This window comes from Mus caroli, unplaced genomic scaffold, assembly GCF_978045245.1.
Source record: "Mus caroli unplaced genomic scaffold, Mus_caroli_1 scaffold_8, whole genome shotgun sequence".
NCBI lineage: Eukaryota > Metazoa > Chordata > Mammalia > Rodentia > Muridae > Mus > Mus caroli.
This window is the reverse complement of record NW_028227263.1, coordinates 116,688,783-116,712,834: the sequence shown is the minus strand read 5'-3', so window position 1 is coordinate 116,712,834 and position 24,052 is coordinate 116,688,783. Positions and strand designations below refer to the sequence as shown.

Sequence of the window (24,052 nt, the reverse complement as noted above, 5' to 3'; positions counted from 1 at the left end):
TCCACCCTGGACATTCCCTCCGGGGGTGTTCTGTATCTGTGACCTATAGCAGTGTTTACTGACTTGGCAAGTGACCTTAAAGCTTGGTGGGTGTAAACAACAGTAACCTATTAGGGCTGAAGATTCTGAGAGTTAGGCAGGCCTGTGGTGCACACCTTTAATCGGGGAGGCAGAGGTAGGCTGTTTGGCCACAGAAGCCAGGGATCTGCCTGTCTCTGCTTCACCCCACACAAGAGCTTAGCTGGCAACACCACCAACCTTGGCTCTTCCCGCCCCCCCCCCTTTAAGATAGGATCTCAGTATGCATCTCTGGCTTACACAGAGCTCGTTATGTAGACCAGGCTGGCCTCATGGAGAGCTGCCTTCCAAATGTTAGGATGTCTGGAGTGAACTTTTCCTGAGGAGACATGAACAAATAAATGTCTACACACTACAGGAAGGTCTCTGACAACAGATCAGAGTATGATTCCACCCAAGTCTAGCTTGGCAAATCAATGGGTTTATTGAGCTTACTCCAGGAACTTCCACAGAGAAGGGATCCCTTCCTGAAGTGTGGCTGTCATCAAAGTAACCACACTGAATCCCACCCAGCCTGGATGTCCACATCCCCGTAGCAGCACAGAATGGAGTTGATACTTCAGTGGGCCCTCCAGACTCTGCATATGCTACTGTCTCCCAAGACCACAGCCACATGAAGATGGTGCAGAGGTAATGGATCTCAGATGAGAGTCTGATGTCCCTCCCCCATCACGTCTATGTGGAAACATCAACAGACTGGATATTGGGGGTCTTTGGTAGTCACAGGTGCTCTGAGGAAAAAATAGTAATGGCCACTATACTCAGAAGACATCATTCTACAACACCCCATGCCTTGAGTATTTGGGAGTGGGGAGCTCTTGGCTATTGCCGTGCTTATAGTCCCCCCTCCCCCCTCCCCCCTCCGCCCCCTTGACACAAGCTAGAGTTAACTGCAAAGAGAAACTTCAACTAAGAAAATGCCTCTATAAGGTCAGGCTGCAGGCAAGTCTGCGGAGGCATTTTCTTAATGAATGTCTGACATGGAAGGGCCCAGCCCATTGTGAGGGATGGAGTTCATAGATAGATTGTCCTGGGGTGTGTAAGAAAGCAGGCAGAGCAAGCCACGAGAAGCAAGTCAGTAAGAAGCATTCCTCTATGGCCTCTACTTCAGTGTCTGCCTCCAGAGGCCTGCCATGAGTTCCTGCCTTGACTTCCCTCAGTGATGAAGCATGACCTGAGAGTTGTATGTTAAAATAAACTCTTTTCCTCTCTGAGTTGTTTTTTGGTCATGGTGACTCATCACAACAACAGATATACCAATTTAGAAAGCTATCCTAGCTGCAAGGGAGTCTAGTAATTCCTTCTAGCCAGGTACTCCTCTTACTTGAAACTTTCCAATAAACTTACTGGTTCACCAAGTTTGTCTTATCTGGTATCATACTTTGGTCTGTCACCAGTTCTTTCCATGGGGCGCATAGACGTTTGTGTTATGTCTCTCCAGGAAAAGTGTCATATAATACACACTATAATTGAGTGAGACCTCTACTACTAAAGAATGCTAGATACAGCCTAGCATTCTTTGCTACCCACTTGCACCCTGGTGGTGAGAGCACAGATGTGGAGACCAGAAGTGCCAGATTGCAGAACATTTTTCACTAGAATGTGGGAGAATCCTGTAAGTACAAATATTTATGTGTGTTCCATTCGCCCAGCACCTGGAACAATGCCTGGCATACAATCAGTTTTCAATAACTGTTAAATGATGGTAGCCCTGGCTGATGCAAAACAATAGAAAACACGTTTGTCATTGTTCAAAGTGTCATAGATGTCTTAATAGAAAAATGCAGTCAATGCTTTCCCAATTATTTATTTAGAAATTTATCACTCTTGCCACAGAGCTCCAACAGTGGGACAATGGACACCTCTGTCACCTTTTGTGGGATTCATAGCCATAGTACCTCCTTAAACCCACTTGAGAGTAAGTCACAGAACTGAAATGCTTCAGGTCTGAATACTTGATATTTCTACACCAAGAATATGCTGGTATATGAACTACCCTGCTCAGAATAGTTAAAACATCATTAATTCCAATAACACTTTATTATTAACATGTACCCTCTGCAGATTTGCCCACTTAGACTAATAATAGTCATTTTGTTTTGTTTTGTTGTTTGGTTTTCAAAACAGGTTTCCCTGTGTAGCCCTGGCTGTCCTGGAACTCACTTTGTAGACCAGGCTGGCCTCGAACTCAGAGATCTACCTGCCTCTGCCTCCTCCTGTGTGCTGGATTAAAGGTGTGAGCCACCATTGCCTGGCTTATCATAGTTTTTTCTTTAAAAAATATATTGTATTAGATCCACAGAAGCTGAGAGTATCATGGTGGTTATCAGGGTCTGGGCTGGATATGGGGACTGGAGAGTCCTGTTCAAGGGAATAAAATATTGAAGAGTAAGAGAGATAACTTCAAGAGTTCTAGTCTGCAACACTGAGCTGCAGTTAATAACAATGTGTCCAGGACACAGATACACAGAGAAGCCCTGTCTTTAAAAAGACAAACAAAAACCAAAAGACAATGCCCGCCCCCCTAAAATCCCAATGTGCCCAGGAGAAGGCTTGGTGAGATGGCTCAGTAGATAAAAGCACTTGTTTTACAAGTCTGAGGACTGCACTCAATCCCCAGAGGCCTTGTTGAAGGTAAGAGCTGACTCTCTGACCTCCACTCATGCCATAGAACGTGGACCCTCTCTACCACATATCACACTCAGGAAAAATTTTAACTTAGAAAGAAAAGGATCAAAACAGTAGATTTCAAATGTTCTTGTTGCAAAAGAGTGTTTGGTGAGGGCTGGGAGTGTGGATCAGTGGTAGAATGTTTGCACATGTGTACAGCTGGGGAAATCACAAGGTCAAGGCCATCCTTGGCTCCGTGGTGAGTTCAAGGCCAACCTGGGCTTTTTTTTTTTTTTTTGAGGAATTTTTCTCCAAAAAAAATAGTGGAGAATGGAGATTAAGAACACTTCTGCTCTTATAGAGGAGCCAAGGTTGGTTCCCAGCACCCATGTCAGATGGTTCACAACCACCTGTAACTCTAGCTCCAGGGAATCCAAGGCCTCTGCAGTCCATAGGAAGCCCCACACACATGTGCACAGACACAGAGACAAAATTAAAAAATAAAATGTCTTTAAAAGTAAGAAGCCATGCATGTCTGAATTGGGCCAATTTAGCTATAACACAATGTATCTATGTTTATGTTTATATATATATATATATATATATATATATATATATATATATATATATATATATATGTTCATATATATATATTTGTGTGTGCAATATATATATGTGTGTGTATATATACATATATATAATTTTTGGTTTAAAATTTTAAATTAAAATTTATTTTATATGTCATCAGGTGTGGTTAATCCCAGCACTCAGGAGGAAGAGGCATGTGTATTTTTGTGAGTTTGAGGCCATGTAGTCTACAAAGAGAGTTCCATGACAGCCAGGACTGGTACACAGAGAAACCCTATCTCAAAAAACCAAAACAACCAAACAACCAAACAACCCCATTTTTTAATATGTATGTGTGTTTTGCCTGCTTCTGTATCTGAGGAGCAAGCTCCTGCCCAGTGCCCTCGGTGGCTGGAAGCGGGCATTGGGTCCTCTGGGATTGCAGCTACGTATGGTTGTGAGCCACCATGTCAATGCTGGGAAGCCAACCTAGGACTCCTGCAGGAGAAGCAAGTGCCCCTAACCACTGAGCCATCTCACCACCCCCTCATTTTATTTATTTTTATTTTTGAGCAGAGCGCCTGGTAGCCATGGCTAACTTTGAACTCACTACACAGCACAGGGTGACCATGGGTCCCTCCTCTTCCTGCCTGAGTTCTGGATTGCAGGTGTGGGCCCCACAGGGAGCTCTGTGACATTTTCCTACACGTGTGTCACTGTACTCTGCCCCATAACCATATAGCCAATTTACCTATATTATATGCATACTTTTAAATCCAGGTAACGAATCAGCTCATCCCAGTCGGAGTTCAATGTCACACTGCCTTCTCTTCTCTGATCTAGAATGGTCCACAGCCTTTCTGTTTTGTTTAATTCTTTCCTGACATTGACATTTGTGGAGAGTCCAAGATAACCACTCTATAGACTCTTTTCCTTGGATTCATCTGATTCCTTCTTGTTGATTTAAGTTCAGGGTAAATATGAGTTTCCCCAGAATAATTCAGAAGTGGTGCTGTGTCCTTGCTGCGTCCCACTGGAAGGAACATCTTGTCTCTCTGTCATCGTCTTATTGGTGATTCAGAGAAGCTGTAGCTGGCTTGGTGTCTCCATTATAAAAGTCTGTCCTTGGCTGGGGAGGCGGCTCAGCGGGTCACATGCTTGCTGTGCAAGTTGCAAGGATCTGAGTTCAGATCCCCAGCATCCCTCCTAAAAGTCAGGTGCTGATGCAGGGGTGGAGATAGGTAGATGGGCTGACTCCAGGTAACAGTGGGAGAGCCTGTCTCAAAAACAGAAACAACTGGTGTTGACATCTGCCATCCACACATGCATAGGCAATTGCATTGACCCGCACATTTATGTGTAAGTGCTCTCTCTCTCTCTCTCTCTCTCTCTCTCTCTCTCTCCCTTCCTCCCTCCCTCCCTCTCTCCCTCCCTCCCTCCCTCCCTCCCTCCCTCCCTCCCTCTCTCTCTCTCTCTTTCACACACACACACACACACACACACACACACACACACACACAGTTTCTATTCTTGAGCCAGGTGTTGTGATTCGTGCTGTAATTACCACGACGGGGAGGTAGAGACAGGAAGAGGATGAGTCTAAGGCCACCCTGGGCTATATTGGATGGTTCTATCTCAAACACTAAAGCAAGCAAGAGTTCACATTTCTATCCTTCCTTCAAGTTAAGCGGTTATCTGTGGGTGATACTGGCACCCTAGAACTTTTCTGCCAAGGCTATATGATCAGGTGACCCTTGCCAATCAACATGGCATGGAGAATCTCCACAAAATCAGCACTGTCAAAGGAAGTTTTTCTCACCAGTGTGGTGTGTATATATGTTTGTGTATGTGGCATGTGTGTGTGTGTGTGTGTGTTTGGAGTGTATGTGGTGTGTGTGTGTGTGTGTGTGCATATGGGGAGGTCAGAGAATGGCCTTGGGAGTCATTCCTTGTGAATGGTATTTACATTATTTTTTAAAGTTGTCTTACTTCTCATTATCAGGTGCATATGTGATGTCTGTGCACAGTGTGCACCGGGGGTTGGAGGACAACGTGGAGTTGGTTCTCTCCTCCCACCCTTATGTGGGTTCCAGGAATCAATCTCAGGTTGTCAGGTTTGCATGGTAAGTGCTCTGTTCTCTGTGGCACTTGATGGTCCCTCCCTCCCTTCCTCCCTCCCTCCCCTCCCCTCCCCTCCCCTCCCCTCCCCTCCCCTCCCTCCCTCCCTCCCTCCCTCCCTCCCTCCCTCCCTCCCTCCCTCTCTCCCTTCCTTCCTTCCTTCCTTCCTTCCTTCCTTCCTTCCTTCCTTCCTTTCTTCCTTCCTTCCTACCTTTCTTTCCTTCTTTTTGAGACAGGGAGATAGGGGCTCTCACTGAGCCTGAAGCTCTCCCACTGGGCTACACTGGCTGCTCATTTCCCTGCCTCCCCAAGTTAGGGTTGCAAGAGCATTACAATACTGTAGCTAACTTTTTACATGGGTTCTGGGAGCTAAGCTCAGGTCCTCAAGCTTGCCAGGCAGGTGCTTTACACACTTAAGTTGTCTCTCTAGAACCCTTCATGTTTTTTAGACAGGGAATTCCTATACAGCCCAGACTGGCTTTGAACCTGTGCTCCTTAGCAGACACCTAGCCCTCTCCAGTTCCCTGGAGACCTTTCTCCATATGAGGAGACCCCATAGTCCGAGGCTCTTCATGCACATCTCTGTTGGTTTTTTTTTTTTTTTTTTTTTCTACCACCATTGCCTCTTTTGGTCCAGAATACCTGGGGGAAACTCCTTTCAACTCCTCCCCACAGCGTCCCTAGGCTCTGGAGGGTTCAGGACCACGGACAGGGGGCACAGCTGCTAACTGCAGAGCGTTTCTTCAGCACTAGCTGCTGCCTTACCAAAAATTCTTCCACGTTATTTAAATTTATTAACTTTTTTGGGGGGGTATTTCCTTGGGGATTGATTGGTTCTATGTACACCAGGCTGGTCTGAAACTCATTATGTAGCCCAGGCTGGACTTGAACTCACCATTCCCCCGAGTGTTAGTGTGACAGTCTGGACAGTCCCCATTTATATGCTCGTGAACTTCACTAGCTAATGCAATGCTCTGTGACCTTGGAAAGGAAGGGTAGCCAGACATTTTTACACTGAGGACGAACTCTGAGGACATTATAAGGGAAACAAGCAAGCTACAAAGGATGACTACTACGTGGACCGATTCTGTCATCCTTAGAAATGGAGAGCATCCTCACGGGCACCTGCACCCCGGGTCACAGCCCAGCGCGCAGACACTCAGATCAGACATTAAGAGTAACACAGTCCTAGTGCTCAGAACATGGAGACCAGGCCCAGTGCCACACACTTGTCACAATGTGGTCCACAGGACAGAGTGTCAGAAGCCACCGTGACTGTTCCCTGGAGCCCTTGAGGCCACTCTCATGCCTTGCTGCCTCCTGCCAGGCTTTTCCAACCAGATCCTTTCTATGTCTCAGTTACAGATGGTATTAGAGCTGACCCAATGGCGTTTCTCAACGTGCAGAGGAGGAAGCCAGGAATTAGCACACCACAGGGAAAATGCTTTGATCTCTGCACCTGATGAAGACCAGGTTCCCTTGTCCTGTGTGCCCTGGCTGGCACTGGGGAGGATGTGGAGGCTTTGAGAGGCTGCCATGGGGTCTCTGTGTGACGAGGTTGTGCACACTTACCCCAGGGGACTAGACAGTCAGTTTCTCTTCCACCACATAGATAGATGCCTGGGATTGAAGTCCTCAGGCTTGGAGGCTACACTTTTATCCTCCAGAACTAGCCATGTAGATTAGGCTGGCTTCAAATCCAAAGAGATCCCCCTGCCTTTGCCTCTGGAGGTCTGGGATCAAAGGCATGAGCCATCACACCCATTTCTTAAATTTTGTTTTTATATGTAGTAAGAGTAGAAGTAGGTGTAGGTGTGTGTGTGTGTGTTGTGTACTTATGCCAACAACCAAATGTGAAGGTCAAAGGACTACTCCCAGGAGTCAGTTCTTTCCTTCCACATGTGGGTTTCAGGATTAAACCCAGATCAGGACACTAGGCTGAGTGGCCAGGGCCATTACTCACAGAGCCATCTTATCATTCTAGAAAGTCTGTCTTCTGAAAGAGACAGTTTAGAATGAGAATTGCAAGGATCAGGGAACAATGGTTCAGTAGACACTGTGTCTGCTGCAGAAGTGTGAAGGCTCAGGTTCAGATAGATCACTGACACCCAAGGAAAAGATGGGTGGGCATGGAGACCTGCCTATGACACTCATGCTAAGAAGGTGGAGACAGACTATGCCCAGGGCAAACTATCTGAGACCTTGAGCTCTGGCTCAGTGAGAGACCACACCCACCTCAATAATCAAGTGGAGAGTGATGGAGGAAGACACCGGGTGTCCACTTACATCTTCCATGAACACACACATGTGCATGCATACCTGCATATATATGTGTGCCTGTGTGTACAAGTATGAGCATGCACACAGAGACACATACATATACTCACAAAGGGGACACCACAATATCACATTTGAGGTGAGTCAAGACCTACATCTCAACGGACACAGGACACGTTTGAGTGACACTCAGGCCTACATCTCATGGGACACAGGACAGCAATTGGAAGACGAGATGGGTCTAGAATGCTCCCATCATGAAAGACACTTTCAGATATAAGTGTGATTGAAGTGAGCAGTGCTTTCAGTACAATTTTGTAGACAGTACATAAGCACTGGGGGCAGGGGACAGGGTCTCATGCAGCCCAGGCTGGCCCCAAGCTGACCAAGAAGACAATGATGACCTTGAGCTAACTCCTGTCTCCACCTCCTGAGGGCAGGCACTGCAGCCATGGACCATCCCGTCCCACAGACAGACACCTGTGCATTCTGTTTCAAAGCTCTGATCTCTCTGGGAGTTCAAACATGCCTGCCCATATTAAAGGTCAGGACGGTTAACAGCACGTGCTGTGGACATCTGGGGATAAAGCTTATCATGGGTGGGCTGAGGATGTGACTCAGGGGGGCCATTCTTGCCTAGCACACATGAAGCCTTGGGTTCAGTCCCCAGCACTGTATGAAGACAGATGTGGTGGCACATGCCTGCCATCCCAGCACTAGGGAGGTGGAGGCAGGTGAATCAGGAGTTCAGGGCATCCACAGTGACTCAGTAGTGAGTTTGAAGCCAGCCTGAGGCTCAGGAGACCCTGTGTCATCATGAAACACTGTCCTAGGGAATGGAATGCCGAGGCACCGCTCTGGGAAGCACACTTTGTCTTCACACAGGTTCCAGAAGAGGAGAGAGCAAAGCAGAGAGGACCTTATCCACACGATGTCTTTCCTGCAGCAAGGCTGGCTGTTGTGAGACCCTGTCCTAGTGGTTATGCCTGCAAGCCCAGCATCCCAGAGGGGCAACAGGAGAAACAGGAGTTTGAGGTCATCGGACTACATAGCAAACTGGAGGCTAGCCTCGGCTACAAGAAGCCACCTCAAGGGCAGAAACAAAGGAGAGCATAGAGAAGCCTGCTGCCAACACTTGGAACCACAGGGAAGAGACTTTTCCAGAACAGCATAAGATCCCCCTCCAAAGTAAAACAACAACAACAACAACAACACCCAAAACAAAAACAAACAAACAAACAAACAAAAACCCCCAACACCCAGAGGCAAAAAGCAGTAGCCCAGGCTAGACCACAGGGTTCAGGGCAAACAGGGGTTGTTGCTATAGACTTGAAGTTGTGGGCTTTTTTTTCCCCCCAAGGGCAAAAGACCAGGAGTCAACACCAACACACACACCACAGAGGTCTTTTATCATTGTGTATTTGAAGAATGTTTACAAAGTAAAAAAATAGACATTTTGTGGGGACGGAGTCTGAGACCCACACGTATAAATAAATACTTTAAACAGGCATGAGTAGCTATAAATTAAGGTGCTGTCTTGGTGCATCCACACAGTGAAGAATTCCTGAAGCTGGCAGGAGGGTTCCAGGTCAGACACACTGGTCTCCACTGGCCACACACTTGAGGTCCCGGGTGAGCAGGCGAAAGAGGTTGGAAGTGACAGAGTCCTCCAGGCAGCCAGGGGTCTCCTGAAAGGACATGGCTGGCTCAGGGTCTGCTGGGCCTCAGAGTTCCCAGGCACTGCAGACCCCAGTCCCCTGCCCAGACTCACCTTGCTCTGGGCCTCCTGGAGCCTGTGCAGCCAGCGAGAGAGGCGGCGGCTCGGGGGCCTGGGCTCTGCTGTGGGCTGAGGCTGTGTCTGTGGACAGAGGATGGGGACTGTGAGGCTGCTGCTAGGACACAGGAGAAGCCCAAGTGGCTGGAGGTATACTGGGGAGGAGCTAGGGACCCCGGACTCACACAGGTCTGCAGCTGGGAGTGGATGTGGCTCAGTGTGTGAAGAGGCTGGCTTAGGATGGTGGCCAGGGCTGAGTCAGTCATGTTCTCCCAGACCTTCAGGGTCAGGGCCACCTCAGCCTGCAAGGCCTTGGGGCGCTCCTGGACCTGAGCAAGGAGACAGGAGGAAGAACCCATGAGTGAGCAGGGGAGGGGAGGTCAAGGGAGACAGGTGAAGGGGACAGGATTGGGGCCAGGACAGGGAACATCTGAGATGTAGAGGACAGGGACAGCTGAGGAGCCACAGCCAATGGGATCACACTGTGGACAGGCCACGGAGCTGCCAGTGAGGACAAGAAACAGGAAAGTGGAGGTCCAAACAGCACCCAGACGAGGCCTCCGAGGGCAGGCTGAGTTCAGCCCCCACTCACCTGCAGCTGCTTCAAGTCCCAGGCCCTGGGGAAGAGGTGGGAACTGCACCTCACGTCCTTCTCAAGCAGCCTCTTCTCCTGGAGAGCAGAGACACAGGTTAGCCCACACAGGAGGGTGAAGGTTAGACCACTGCAGTGGAACTGGGGTGGGTCACGACAGGAAAGATGAAGTTCACTGCCAGAAAGACAGAGGGTCCTCCACAGCAATGGATATCAGATAGCCACTGCACTATTAGTGAGTAGGAGATAGCCCAGTTTGCGAAGGGTGGAGATCATCCTAAGGGTTAGCTCACTGAAGGAAGAGTGGAAAATAGCCTCCTATAGGAATGATGGGGCCTAGAATATTACAGGAAATGTGGGCTTTCTGTTCCCAGCCAAGGAAGGATGGAGACTAGCTCACTGCATCAAGAGCGGCTTCAGCCTAAGGGCTGAGGTTAGCCCACTCTAGCAGAGATTGAAGTCAGCCCACTGCACAAAGTGTGGAGACCATTTTCATCCCAGTTAGCATAAGGGATGAAACCCAGAAAAGGAAGGGTGGAGGAGGCTAGCCCACACAGGAGGGCAGAGGGAGACTCACAATGGCATCCTTGGCCCTTTTGAAGGTCTGCAGCTCTTTTGGGGACAGAGACTTGAACTGAGCAATGTGGCAATCCTTTGCTTCCACTGGGAGCCTGGTGGCCCTGGGGACAGGGTCAGCTTGGGTTCTTGTCAGCACTGAGGCCAGCAGCAGTGGCAACAGCAGGAGGAGCATATGGCCCCCAGCTGTTTCTGTGTCACAGAAGGACAGAGTGAGATTAGAGTGAGATGTGTAGCAAGGGGGCTTTGGGACACACACCCACACACCATTCTGGGGACTCACCTGGCTTCATGTTGCTCTCCGGGGTCTGTGAGGAGATAGGGACTCAGGTCTCCCTTGAGGTTTTCTCTGGTTCTTCCTTGGTGTCTCTGGTCTGGGTCGTGCCCTGTGGCCTGTTGCTGTGTGAGGACTGAAGCGCTGAGTTTCCAGCTCTGTGGAGTGCACTGCCATCCGTGCTCCATGCTTTTAACCTGGCCTGATGGGCAGTCCCAGCTGATGTAGGAAAAGTGAAAATAAGGTAGCAGGTTGATACCTGCCACTAGGGGAGCCCAGGCTGGGGAAGCCCAGAGCAGGGCGTGGCAAGAGCAGGTGAGACACTGTAGGGAAAGAGAAAATGACAGAGTCCAGGTCACCTGGGGCAAGGTTCGTCAGGAGGCTTCCCACAGGAAGCTCGAGGCTGGGGCAGCTTCGGGGCACAGGCCCAGGTCTTTGGTTTGGTTTTGTGGCAGATAGCTGTCTGTGCTAGAGAGAAGACAGGCAGATGTCCTGCCATCTGCTCAGTGCCCCATCCAGGCTATGGGACAAGTCCCTGAGAGCTGCCTAGGGGAGGGGTGGAGACCCACGGTTGCTGGCAGGCAGGAGAGGCTCAGATACAGAAACCTAAAACCCCATCTCCTGGGGAAAAGTAAGTAGGCAGATGCCCAAAGTCACCCCATGAACTCTTTAGCTCCTTTCAGACCATCAAAGGTTTGGGCTCCCTAATGACATGTCATGGAGTGTATGTGTTGATTTCTCCCTGGATTGTCTGTCTCTCCCATCCTGGACCCATCTACCCCCTACCTTTCCAATCGCATGTCACTGTGTTCTCCTCTGCCTCCCCCTTCCTCCCACAAAACTTCATTTTCTCTTCAAGGTCCCCTTTCTAGTTTCATGATCTATCGTAGGCCCCGTGTGAGGGGGTGTGGCTTGTCTGACTTTTTTGGTCTTTGGGGTTACCTCACTTACTAAGATAATATCCTGTCTGTCTGTTTCCCAGAACTTTTTGGAGTTTCAGTTTTTTTTTTTTCTAAGCGGCTGAATGAAATCCCTCCGTGTATACTTCCCACGTTCTCATCATCTGTCTGTCTGCTGGTGGGCAGCTGGGACGGACGGTCTCCTCGTGATGTTATTGTGAGAAGAGCAGCTAAGACCATAGGAGTGCAGACATCTCTGTGGTAGGGCTTAGGGGCCGCTGGGGTTTGCCCAGGTCTGGTAGAGCTGGGTCCTGTGGTTCTACTTTTTCCCCCCTTTTTATAAACCTCTATGCTGGATTCTATAGTGGCTGCACCATTTTGCTCTCCTGAGCACTAGATATAGTTGTTTGTAAAGGTTCTCTCCCCCACATCCTCACTGGCCTTTGTCATTGGTTTTCTTTTGCGGGGAGGTTGATTTTTTGAGACAGGGTCTCCTGTCTGCTCTAGAACTCCCTCTGTAGACCAGGATGGCCTTGCTTCCCCACTGCTTGGATTAAAGGCGTGTGCCGCCATATTCAGTGTCTTTACTAGAATTCTGATGCGGCTTTCATAATCAGATTACTTGTGGTAAGACGGTCGTTTTCATAGGGTTGATTTTGAGAGTTCAGGAGCCCAGAAGAGATGTTTCTATCACCTAGTGTCACAATCGATTTCTTTTTAGAGTCTCTATGTTTTCATTGTAGAGGTTTTCACTTCCCTGGTTAGATTTATTCCTATGTGCACCTGCACTTATTTATATATATTTTTTTGTTGGTAGATTGAGTTCTTTAACAATTCCATACATGGATGACCAACTCTGTTTATTCTCTCCTTTTCTTATCTCTCTCCATTATTTATTTCATTGAAACAATTGTGAATGGAATATTTTTTCCTAACTCTTTCTCAGCAAGTTCATTATTGGCATGAAAAGGCTGACCAATTGTTCTTTGTTGTATTTTGAAACAAGGTCTTGTTGCTAGACTTCAAAGCAATGTGTAGATGACCTCAGACTTCTGAACCGTTTGCTTCAACATCAAGTGCTGTAATCACAAGTGCTCCCCCATGTCCACTCTATACAGCTCTAGGCATTGAACCCAGGGCTTCAGCCATGGTAGCAACGGTCTATCAGCTGATGCTGGGTCTAGCCCCTGCTCTATAACAGCCTCTGGCTCTTACAGGTTGCCACTGAGTGTGTTCTGCTAGACCTACAGTTTCCTACTGGAGTCCAGAGCAGTTTTTCTCCTTCATTCAATCTCTCTCCATCCTCGTTTTCTTTGGGGGGTGGGGGAAAGGGAGGAACGAGTTCTGGCCTGGGGTTCTCTGTGTAGCTGAGGATGACCCGAGCTCCTGGTCCTCTTGCCTCTGCCTCCTGCTGCTAGGGTTATGGACTTGTACCACCATGGCTCTGGGACGATTGGCTGTGGACCGGTGTAGCCAAAGATCTCAGTGAAGGTGTGTGTGATGAGGACCTTCATTCATTCAGTAGAATTCATCCCTGAAGCTGGAGGCAGGCTGGCCTTGTCCAAGGTGACAAGAGTAGAATCCTGGAACGATAAGAGTCGCCATTTCTCATGGAGCTTTTTTTTTTTTTTTTTTAAAGATTTAACTTATTTTTGTGTGTCAGTGTTTCTCCTGCATGTGTATATATACACCACTTGCTTAGTGCCCACCCCCCCAAAGGCCAGAAGATGGCATAGGACCTCCGAGTTTGAAGCTATGGATGATTGTGAGTCACCATGTGTGTGCTGGGACCAAACCCAGGTCAGTGCTCCAAGCTACCAAACCATCTCTTCAGCCCTGCTTTCTCCATTTCTTGAGACACTTACACATGCTCATTCCATGGGTACTTTCTGTATTTTTGAAATGATATGTATCTATGTGAGTACTCCATGGCTACCTCTTGTAGCCCAGGTTAGCCTGGAACTCATTAGGTCATCCAGGCTGAATGCAAATTCGTGAAGCTCCTGTGCCGAGCTCCCGAATGCGAGGATTTGATTCTCTTGCAATTGATTCGTATGAGGAAAGCCAGGCATACAATTACCTCCACTTAGAAACCTTTTTATCAAAAATTCAGTTCTTTGCTTCTGGGTGGAAATACCATTTTTAAGTGCTGAATTCTTTTATTGAGCCATTAAATATGCTAATAAACTTTGGGGCTAGGTGTGCTCGCCAGAACCCTAGGGTCCAACTACTGGTAGTGGGTGAGGTGCTATTGCCAAGTGTCACCCTGATGAGGTCCACTTCTGCTCAATGTCCACAGAACACACAACCCAACCTCCACCACTATTTGGTCCCATCTCTGATCCTACAGGAGGCCATGGCATCAGAAATACCAAAGCCCTCTTCCCCTAGAGACACCCTCAGGTTGGCTAAGATTCAGGATCCATAGATGGTCCTGTGATGGTCACACATAGGGCAGAGACCGCCTGGACCCAGCAGTCTCCAGCCACTCAGCATCTCTCCTCCTCACCTTCAGTGTGCACTCAGTGTCTGCTGCTGCAGCAGGACCCATCTTTTACTATCCCCTGGATGGTGTGTAGAGTACTGCCCATTGGGCAATGGTATCTGGATGCCCCATGGTGGCTTTTATGGGCCTGGGTGAGAAATGGTTCACAATCAGGCTTCTCCAACTGGAGTGCTTTTTTTAGATTATAATCTCTGGCTCCAGGCCAGATTCCTGTGAGATCTTAGCTTTTGAGAACTTTACTAACCAGTAGTCTCTCGCCAGAAAGGCAGCTGCTCAGATCCCAAATCTGCTTTTCCTCTCGTGTATATGTCACTGGACTTGCCTTACCTTGTGTCCTTTCCCTTACCACAACCATAACCAGTCCTATAGAAGTCACTTTCCACCAAGCCCTATGTACTAGATGAATGTAAATCATGCCTTCTCATCATCAGAAACCTTCCAAAAGAGAGGTCCCACCATAACCAATCCTACAGGTGGAAAACAGAAACATATCCCTGCCCCCCCCCCAGCTTTGTATATGTGCCAGGGGCTAGTTTGTGGCTCAGGGGTAGCTCACCTGCCTAGAATCCCTTAGTGAGGGACTGGGGGTGTGGCTCAGTGGCAGAGCACTTGCTTTAATCCATCTTGAGGGGATGAGGATGTATTGAAGAATATAGAGCTTTCCTAACAAATATAATGCCCTGAGTTCCTTCTCCATCTCTGAAAAAAGGAAGTCTGTTTTTTTTTCTAATGCTACTACAGCCCCAAACCTTTATTTCTGTTGCTCTCTATTTCATTCTGTCGTTTCTCTCTATGTAGATCTCCCTTTTGTCCCCTTCTCTGTCCTTGTCTGTCTCTAGTCTGTCTCTGTTTCACTTTAATTTTTAAACATTTTTAAGATTTGTTTTCACTTATTTTTTGTTTATTTATTTTATGAGTGCTCTCTCTATCTTCATGTACGAATGCAGCCAGAAGAGAGCACCAGATCTCATTACAGATGGTTGTGAGCCACCTTGTGGTTGCTGGGGATTGAACTCAGGACCTCTGGAAGAGCAGACAGTGCTCTTAACCAATGAGCCATCTCTCCAGCCCTCTGTTTTACTCTAAACATTAAAGCTACTACTTCTTTTCCTGATAAAATTAGCAACTTGCATTCATTGGATAAAGTTTAATAAACACAGGAAAGTCTAAAATTGTTGGGAGGGGCACCCCCATCTGCACCGTTGTCTCCCTTGCCTCTCACTTCATCTCACCTGTGGGAGTCTTTCCAGAGTGCAGGGAGTCCCTGTGTTTTTATGTGTGGGTGTGTGCTCTAGTTATCAACATGGATTCCTAAGTATTCCATCCACACAAAAGCCTGCGACCTGGGACAGCTGCAGTCTTAGATTGCCACCTCAGGGAGGTGAATCTATTTTTGACAATTTGTAACTATTGCTTTTCTTCTTCCCCCCTCCCCCCCACCCCCCCACCCCGTCTGTGAGCAATGTCTCCCAAATTGGATGCTTGCTGTATACAGTTTGGTAGCCTGCCTTTTACATTCTCCTCATTACCTCTCATTTGCATTCCCCCACATCTTTAATTATAGTGTATCAGTTAGGACCCAGCAGGAAACAGATGGCCCGATCAATTTAGGATAATTGAGGATGGGTTGGAAAGGGATAACATTTCCAAAAGAGTTCACTAGTAGAAGAAAATGATAGGGGTGAAGTCAAGGCCCTGGGGCCAGCATGGAGCTGGGTGGGACGCGTGTAGGTCCACCAGAATTGGAACAGGGTCGTGTCATTGCCCAGCTTTTGGGGAGAGGGAAGAGAGGAACAGACAGATCATTTGGGGTGCTGTGAATAGACCTGATACCTTCTGTCCCTGGCACTATGACTTGGCTGCACTGTGTCAAAGCGAAAGCCAGCCTGTGGTGGCCCTGAACTCATGGGAAATTTGGAGAGGTCAGGGGAACGTGTGTTACACACACCTGTGTCCCAGCCTCAACAGATTCATTTAGTAACTATCGGTTAGCATGAGTGCTGTCTCTAGGGCTCTTCTGAAGCCTTGCTTCTCAGTGGAGAGACAGGAGATCCAGGCTTCTCGTGCTTTTCACTGTCTTAACAACCTTTCTCATTGGGCGTGACAGTGCACATCTTTAATCCCAGCATTCAGGAGGCACAAGCAACTGGATCTCTGTGAGTTCGAGGCCAGCCTGGTCTACATAGCAAGTTCCAGGCTAGCCGGGGCTACACAGAGAGACCCTGTCTCAAAACAAAGCAGTGTCTTTCTTAAAGAGTTTTTACGTTTACTTCTGTCTGGTTTGCTTTTTAAAAATGCCATCTCATGTAGCCCAGGCTGGCTTTTCTATGTAGCCAAAAATAACCTTGAACTCCTCTGCCATCCCAGGGCTGAGATTACAGATGTGCGCCAACCCACCTAGTTTATGCTGTGCTAGGAACAGAGCCCAGGGTTTCCTGCATGCTAAGCAGACACTAACAGCTGAACCATATCACTTGTCCCTGCTACCAAGATGGTTTGGTTTCCTTTGCTGGTGTTGAGACAGGGTCTCATTGTGTACCCCTTGTTGGCTAGGACTTTCTATGTAGATCATCAGGCTGTCCTCAGACTCACAGAGAGTCACCTGCTTCTGCCTCTCCAGTACTGGGGTGAGAGGTGTGCACCACCACAAGTAATCTGTACCCCAAATGTCAAGAACTAAGTCCACCATTAATATACTTGAGTCGTTTTCTAGCAATGTCCTAGCTTTGTATTTTGTTTTTAGTTCCCTTATATATTTTGAGTTAATTAAAAAAAATATTACATTTGTTTGCTTTGGGGTGTGTGTGTGTGTGTGTGTGTGTGTGTGTGTGTGTGTAAGTCTGGGTACTGGAATGCCACCAAGCATATGTGGAGATCAGAAGATAGCTCAAGCCTGGTGGCATGATTTCAATCCCCAGAACCCACACAAAGGTGGAAGGAGAAAACCGACTCCATAAAGTTGTCATCTGACCTCCAATGCACACACAACATGGCAAACACATGCACACACACACACAAACACACACACACACACACACACTTATAGACACAGCAATGACAAGAATAAACCAAGTTTAAATGTTGTTGTTGTTTTTCTTTTTTTTTTTTTTTTTTTCGAGACAGGGTTTCTCTTTATAGCTCTGGCTGTCCTGGAGCTCACTTTGTAGACCAGGCTGGCCTCGAACTCAGAAATCCGCCTGCCTCTGCCTCCCGAGTGCTGGGATTAAAGGCGTACGCCACCACGCCCGGCTCCTGTTGTTGTTTTTCGAGACAGGGTTTCTTGGTGTAGCCTTGGATGTCCTGGAAGACCGTCTCTGTAGACCAGGCTCAAGACTATAGACTGCGCCTGCATGGAACTGATTGGAAAAGCCCTCCTGATCTGACCCCCACCATCTCCAGCCACTGCAGAACTCACCTGTATGCACCCTAGACACTGTCATCTGCAACCTCTTGCTCCCGCTTCCTAGGGACCTCAGGTTGGTGGCCCTTTGGGGGGGGGGCAGGGAGCTGTGTCTGAGCGCCCCTCCCTTTCCTGGGTTGTTACTGTCTCCAAAGAAGAGACCACAAGTCCCAGGGGGAGATGATGATTTAGCTGGCAGAACTGCTCCAGAACTAGAATGGAAGGCACACCAGCCCTGCCATCAGGGCCACGACTGGCTTCTGAGATTAACAGACATCTCCTCCTGCGGGGCGGGGGCTCCATATCCTCCTGACTTGAAACACATGTACAGTCATGGGAACATGTGCGCATGCGCATGCGCACTCGCACACACGTGCACCTTGGCATTCTGTGGATCTGAGATTCTCAGACCCCATCTGTGGGGCCCAATTCCCTAAGGTACTTAGTGGAGAAAGCTGAAATATCACTGAAGACCACTTCTCAATTCTGTTGCACACATCTTGTTTGAATTTGTGCATTCTAAGTGTGTTTTCTGCTCTGGCTCTAAGTGTTAATACATTGCCGCTGTTACACAACTCTTTCTTTGCATTATTTACTTTGGATATGATCATACACACACTCTACAGATTCTTTAAATGAGATTTGCCATCAGTGATTCACATTTCAAACTCTAATTCTGTTTTAAAAATATTTTAAAAAATTTTTATTTATGTGTGTGTGTGTGTGTGTGTGTGTGTGTGTGTGTGTGTGTGTGTACATGTTTACAGATTCCTGCCAAGGCCAGAAGAGGGCATCAGGTCCCCAGGAGCTTGAGTTACAAATGGTCACGAGCTGACTGATGTGAGCACTGGGATTCTCTGTAAGAACAGAGTGCTCTTAGCTGCAGAGTCAACCCTCCAGCTCCTGACTCTGCATTTTAATTAGAGCATAACTCTAGGAAATGTCTTCTCTATGAATCTCGGTTCCATTATCTAGAAAAACATTTTTATAATCGCATAGCAAGAACCCCAAACAATGCAGCTTGTTGCTATTGCTCTTGGTTGCCACCCGAGCTGCTGGTGAGGCCATACAGCCAAGTGTATTATCCATGGGCAGAGGACTTGGGGAGGTAAAGTTGGCACTGCCCAGGGCCCCTGTTGGCTAGCTTTTAGAGTCCTAGAAGGTTCTATGTAGGCTGCTGGGGGGGAAATATTATGAACACTCTTGCAGAGCTGTGGACCTTGTGAACGACGATAATGACTAGCAAGACAAGATAAACCCATGGACACAATGGCAGTATGAATGTTATGTGGAAACCAGCTCATTTGTGACTGGATTTAAGGTTTGTCCACAGGAGGATACTCATTCCTGGTACTGCAAATCTGTCAGAAAGCCCATGGTTGGGGAGTCTACAGGCCCCAGAGTGAACCTGATACTGGTACTGTGCTAAATGGATATACTATCAGACAACCTTGTAAACCTGTGGCTCTCAGCCCGTGGGTCTAGACCCCATTTGAGGCCAAGCAATTCTATTACAGGGGCTGCGTATCAGATGTCTTACATATCAGATATTTACATTACGATTCATAACAGTAGCAAAATTACAGTTATGAAGTAGCAACAAAAAAATAAATTTAGACCACAACATGAGGGGCTGTATTAAAGAGTAGCAGCATTAGGATGGTTCAAAACCACCACTCTAACGTCATATTGCTCTGCCTATAGCTCAGTGCAGCTCTTAGGCACCGGGACTCCAACGCATCCGAGTGCAGAGATTAAGGATCATCAGAGTGTTAAATCACTCACAAGTGGGACATCTATCACACACACACACACAAACACACACAAACATAGACACACAAACATACACACACCTCAAGGCTTGGGGACCGTAGGAGAGAGAGCAGAAATCCTATAAATACCAGAGGTCAGAGATCCGAGAGGAGTGAAAACATCTCTATGTGAGATGTTGGCCACAATTCTGATGGCAAAGCAGCCATGGCTACCTGCACAGCAACAAGCCAGTCAGCAGTTTGGCCTGGAGGAAGGAGGGGTAAGTGAGCCCCTACACCTACTGACTGTTGATGCTTCCTTATGGAGGGAGCCTTATTTTCCTTAACAGTGTGGCGTGGTATGTCAAACACACTCAAGTGGATGGCCCCATTCCTCGGAGTATGGTCAACACAAATCGGGCTTAGTGAGCTATTTTTTAGAAAGATTTATTTATTTTTATTTTATTATATTAGTACACTGTAGCTGTACAGATGGTTGTGAGCCACCATGTGGTTTCTGGGAATTGAACTCAGGACCTCTGGAAGAGCAGTCAGTGCTCTTAACCGCTGAGTCATCTCTCCAGCCCAGTGGGCTATTTTTTTTTTCTTTTTAAAGAGAAGAAACTAATTGGAAGGGAGTGGGAAGGTGGGGAGTCAATCTGAGAGGAGTCAGGAGGGAATGGTAGTAAAAATACGATTAAAATATGTTATAAAAAGTTTTCAAAGAATTAGTAAAATATTATGTTGATGATAATAATTCTACAGCGAAGGGGTTAGAAACACGTCAGTAGCGCTCATACTAACCTTCCAGATGGGTGCTTAATGGTCTTAGTAGGTAACCGTACACACGAATAAGCAAAAGAAAGCGTTCTTTAGTAATCTGTGTTTCTCCCCCCCCCTCCCCCCAGCCTCACGCACTGGTGGCTTTAGGGCGAGCGCTGAGCCACACTACAGCCCATTTACCAGACGTTGAACTATTGACTTCTCCTCGGAACCTGTCAGAAAAGGGAAGGGGGTTGGCGCACCAGATGTCAAAATTCAGCCTCTCCTTCCCTCCAGTGTCTCTCAGGTTCCCCGATAGTTAAACCACACACAAAGGCAAGGGACTCACAGGTCTCCCTGTGGCTCAGAGAAAAGGGGCAGAGCCCCTTCACTGCGGCTTTGATAGGTGACCCTGGGCAGGTCTGGACAGTGCTCTCTGACGCTGCAGTTGTTTTTCCTCAAAAAAGGGTGGGCGAGCCACCATCGATTTGTGGTCTTAGGTTTTCAATATTATGTTGACACAAAACCTCCTTGACAGGTTGATGTGAATGTGATCCACAAAGGGGCTACCTACATCTTCACTGTGCGCTGCCTATGATTTACTCTAGAAGGCTCCTTTTGGGCTTTCTCTCCCTCTGCCCTGAGTCTTCACCTGATGATCTTCCCACAAGGCATTGCATTGATTAAAAAAAGAAGAAGAAAAAGGAAGCTCTCCTGGGGCACGGTGCAGTGGTTAAGAGCACTTGGCTGCTCTTCCCGAGGTCCTGAGTCCAATTCCCAGCAACCACATGATGGCTCACAACCATCTGTAATGGGATCTGATGCCTTCTTCTGGTGGACATGAAGCCACAGCACTCATATACCTAAAATATGTAAATAAATAAGTCATGTTTAAAAATGCCTTCCTGAACCAGTGATTTTGCCTGCTTTATCCCACGACTCTGTCTGTCTGTCTGTCTGTCTGTCTGTCTGTCTGTCTGTCTGTCTGTCTGTCTGTCTGTCTCTGTCTCTGTCTCTGTCTCTGTCTCTGTCTCTGTCTCTGTCTGTCTCTCTCTCTCCTTCTTGGTTTTTTTTTTTTATTTTTGTTTTTGTTTTCTGAGACAGGGTTTTTTTGTGTAGCCCTGGCTGTCCTGGAACTCATATTACAGATCAGGCTGGCCTCAAACTCAGAGATCTATCTGCCTGCCTCTGCCTCTGCCTCTGCCTCTGCCTCTGCCTCTGCCTCTGCCTCTGCCTCTGCCTCTGCCTCTGCCTCTGCCTCTGCCTCTGCCTCTGCCTCTGCCTCTGCCTCTGCCTCTGCCTCTGCCTCTGCCTCTGCCTCTGCCTCTGCCTCTGCCTCTGCCTCTGCCTCTCTGCCTCTGCCTCTCTGCCTCTGCCTCTGCCTCTCTGCCTCTGCCTCTCTGCCTCTGCATCTCTGCATCTCTGCCTCTGCCTCTCTGCCTCTGCCTCTCTGCCTCTGCCTCTCTGCCTCTCTGCCTCTGCTTCTCTGCCTCTGCCTCTCTGCCTCTGCCTCTCTGCCTCTCTGCCTCTGCCTCTCTGCCTCTCTGCCTCTGCCTCTCTGCCTCTCTGCCTCTGCCTCTCTGCCTCTGCCTCTCTGCCTCTGCCTCTCTGCCTCTGCCTCTCTGCCTCTCTGCCTCTGCCTCTCTGCCTCTGCCTCTGCCTCTGCCTCTACCTCTGCCTCTGCCTCTCTGCCTCTGCCTCTGCCTCTCTGCCTCTGCCTCTCTGCCTCTGCCTCTCTGCCTCTCTGCCTCTGCCTCTCTGCCTCTGCCTCTCTGCCTCTCTGCCTCTGCCTCTCTGCCTCTGCCTCTCTGCCTCTGCCTCTCTGCCTCTGCCTCTCTGCCTCTGCCTCTCTGCCTCTGCCTCTCTGCCTCTGCCTCTCTGCCTCTGCCTCTGCCTCTGCCTCTGCCTCTCTGCCTCTGCCTCTGCCTCTCTGCCTCTGCCTCTGCCTCTCTGCCTCTGCCTCTCTGCCTCTGCCTCTCTGCCTCTCTGCCTCTGCCTCTCTGCCTCTGCCTCTCTGCCTCTGCCTCTCTGCCTCTGCCTCTCTGCCTCTCTGCCTCTGCCTCTCTGCCTCTGCCTCTCTGCCTCTGCCTCTCTGCCTCTGCCTCTCTGCCTCTGCCTCTCTGCCTCTGCCTCTCTGCCTCTGCCTCTGCCTCTCTGCCTCTGCCTCTCTGCCTCTCTGCCTCTGCCTCTGCCTCTGCCTCTGCCTCTGCCTCTGCCTCTGCCTCTGCCTCTGCCTCTGCCTCTGCCTCTGCCTCTGCCTCTGCCTCTGCCTCTGCCTCTGCCTCTGCCTCTGCCTCTGCCTCTGCCTCTGCCTCTGCCTCTGCCTCTGCCTCTGCCTCTGCCTCTGCCTCTGCCTCTGCCTCTGCCTCTTCAGTGCTGGGCTTAAAGGCAAGAATCACCATGCCCTGCTTACCTGCCGTATTTTCTTTGGGGCTGACGGAGGCTGCAGACTCACTGCTACAGGCTGCTGGAAAGGCCTGGAGAGGTGGTTTCTGTTGTTGTAGGCTTCTGTTGTTCCCAGCCTAACACTTTTTCCAGGCACCCCAGACAGTGTCTATCACAAGTAGGGGCTGAAAGGATCCTTATAGAATGAATGAAGACATTTTGTTTTGTTATAAAGATTTATTTATATTTATTTTATGTGTCTGAGTGTTTTGCCTGCCATGGAGACCAGACAAGGGAGCCGGTGCCTGTGGAAATGGAGTTACAGCTGTTTGCAAGCCACCATGTCGGTGCTGGGAATTGAACCTGGGTCCTCTGGGAGAGAAACCCTTGCTCTTAACCCCAGAGAAACCTCTGCAGCCCTCAAATGAAGAAACCAGTCTGCGTCCCAGAAAAGTGTTGGCCAAACCTTCTCTTAAGCAGAGCAATTTGGGGAACTTGAAGATGCTCAACATGTAAAGGGCTTATCAGACCAGAGTTTGATACCTGGGGCACCCACAGTAGAAAGAAAGAGCTGGTTTCCAAAAGGTCTCCTCTAGCTGATTTAGAAAAGCACCAAGGAATAACTGGAAAGAAAGTGGGGTTTGGTTTTTTGGTTTTGTTTTGTTTGGATTTTTTTTTTTTTTTTGGACTGGGTCTCTTCACATTCCTCTCAGTATCCTGAAACTTGCTATGAACACGAGGCTGGCCTTGAACTCACAAAGATCCACCTACCCGTGGTTACTGAATGCTAGGGATAAAGGTGAACACAATCAAGTCACACACTATTTTTTCCTTTAAGCAATTGGGAGCTAGCCAAGGAGGCACTCACCTACAATGGCAGGACTCTGGAAGCTGGAACAGAAGTCTCACACAATGCTGAGGTACATTCTACCTCAAACAAATTGGAGCAATTTAGAGTCAACTTTGCTACAGCCATACTTATACATGGTCTCAGACAAGCAGAGTAGAGAGCCTCACCTCTGAGCATTGAGATTTTCTCAGCGTTATAACCAATAGGTCCAGTATTCTCTGTACCCCAGGCAGGTATCTGCCATAGAACCAAACCAAGGACCTGAGCCTGTGCCCCGAAATTGCCCCAGGCCCAAGCTTCTCCTGAGAAGCCTCCTGACTAACCTTGCCCCAGGTGACCTGGACTCTGTCACTTTCTCTTTCCCTACAGTGTCTCACCTGCTCTCCCACGCCCTGCTCTGGGCTTCCCCAGCCTGGGCTCCCCTAGTGGCTGGTATCAACCTGCTACCTTATTTTCACTTTTCCTACATCAGCTGGGGCTGCCCATCAGACCAGGTTAAAAGCATGGAGCACGGATGGCAGTGCACTCCACAGAGCTGGAAACTCAGCGCTTCAGTCCGCACACAGCAACAGGCCACAGGGGACGACCCAGGCCAGAGACACCAAGCAAGAAAAAGAGAAAACCTCAAGGGAG

At 48.5% G+C, this 24,052-nt stretch overlaps 1 protein-coding gene across 1 annotated transcript; it reads right to left on the bottom strand.

Annotated features, from left to right (window-relative positions):
* Positions 1 to 9,239: 9,239 nt before the first annotated feature.
* Positions 9,240 to 10,885, bottom strand: LOC110299144 (interferon lambda-2). The gene is made up of 6 exons (XM_021168771.2): positions 10,876 to 10,885; positions 10,594 to 10,784; positions 10,017 to 10,094; positions 9,610 to 9,753; positions 9,422 to 9,508; positions 9,240 to 9,338 (listed from the first exon to the last, which is right to left on the bottom strand). The coding sequence occupies exons 1-6, from the start codon at positions 10,883 to 10,885 to the stop codon at positions 9,240 to 9,242; spliced, it is 609 nt and encodes a 202-aa protein (XP_021024430.2).
* Positions 10,886 to 24,052: the final 13,167 nt, after the last annotated feature.

Excerpts from the sequence above, each read along its gene's own strand:
- LOC110299144 (XM_021168771.2), bottom strand. Across the intron at positions 10,095-10,593 it reads AAAGGGCCAAGGATGCCATT|GAGAAGAGGCTGCTTGAGAA; the intron begins GTGAGTCTCCCT and ends TCTGCTCTCCAG. Across the intron at positions 9,339-9,421 it reads TCCAGGAGGCCCAGAGCAAG|GAGACCCCTGGCTGCCTGGA; the intron begins GTGAGTCTGGGC and ends ATGTCCTTTCAG.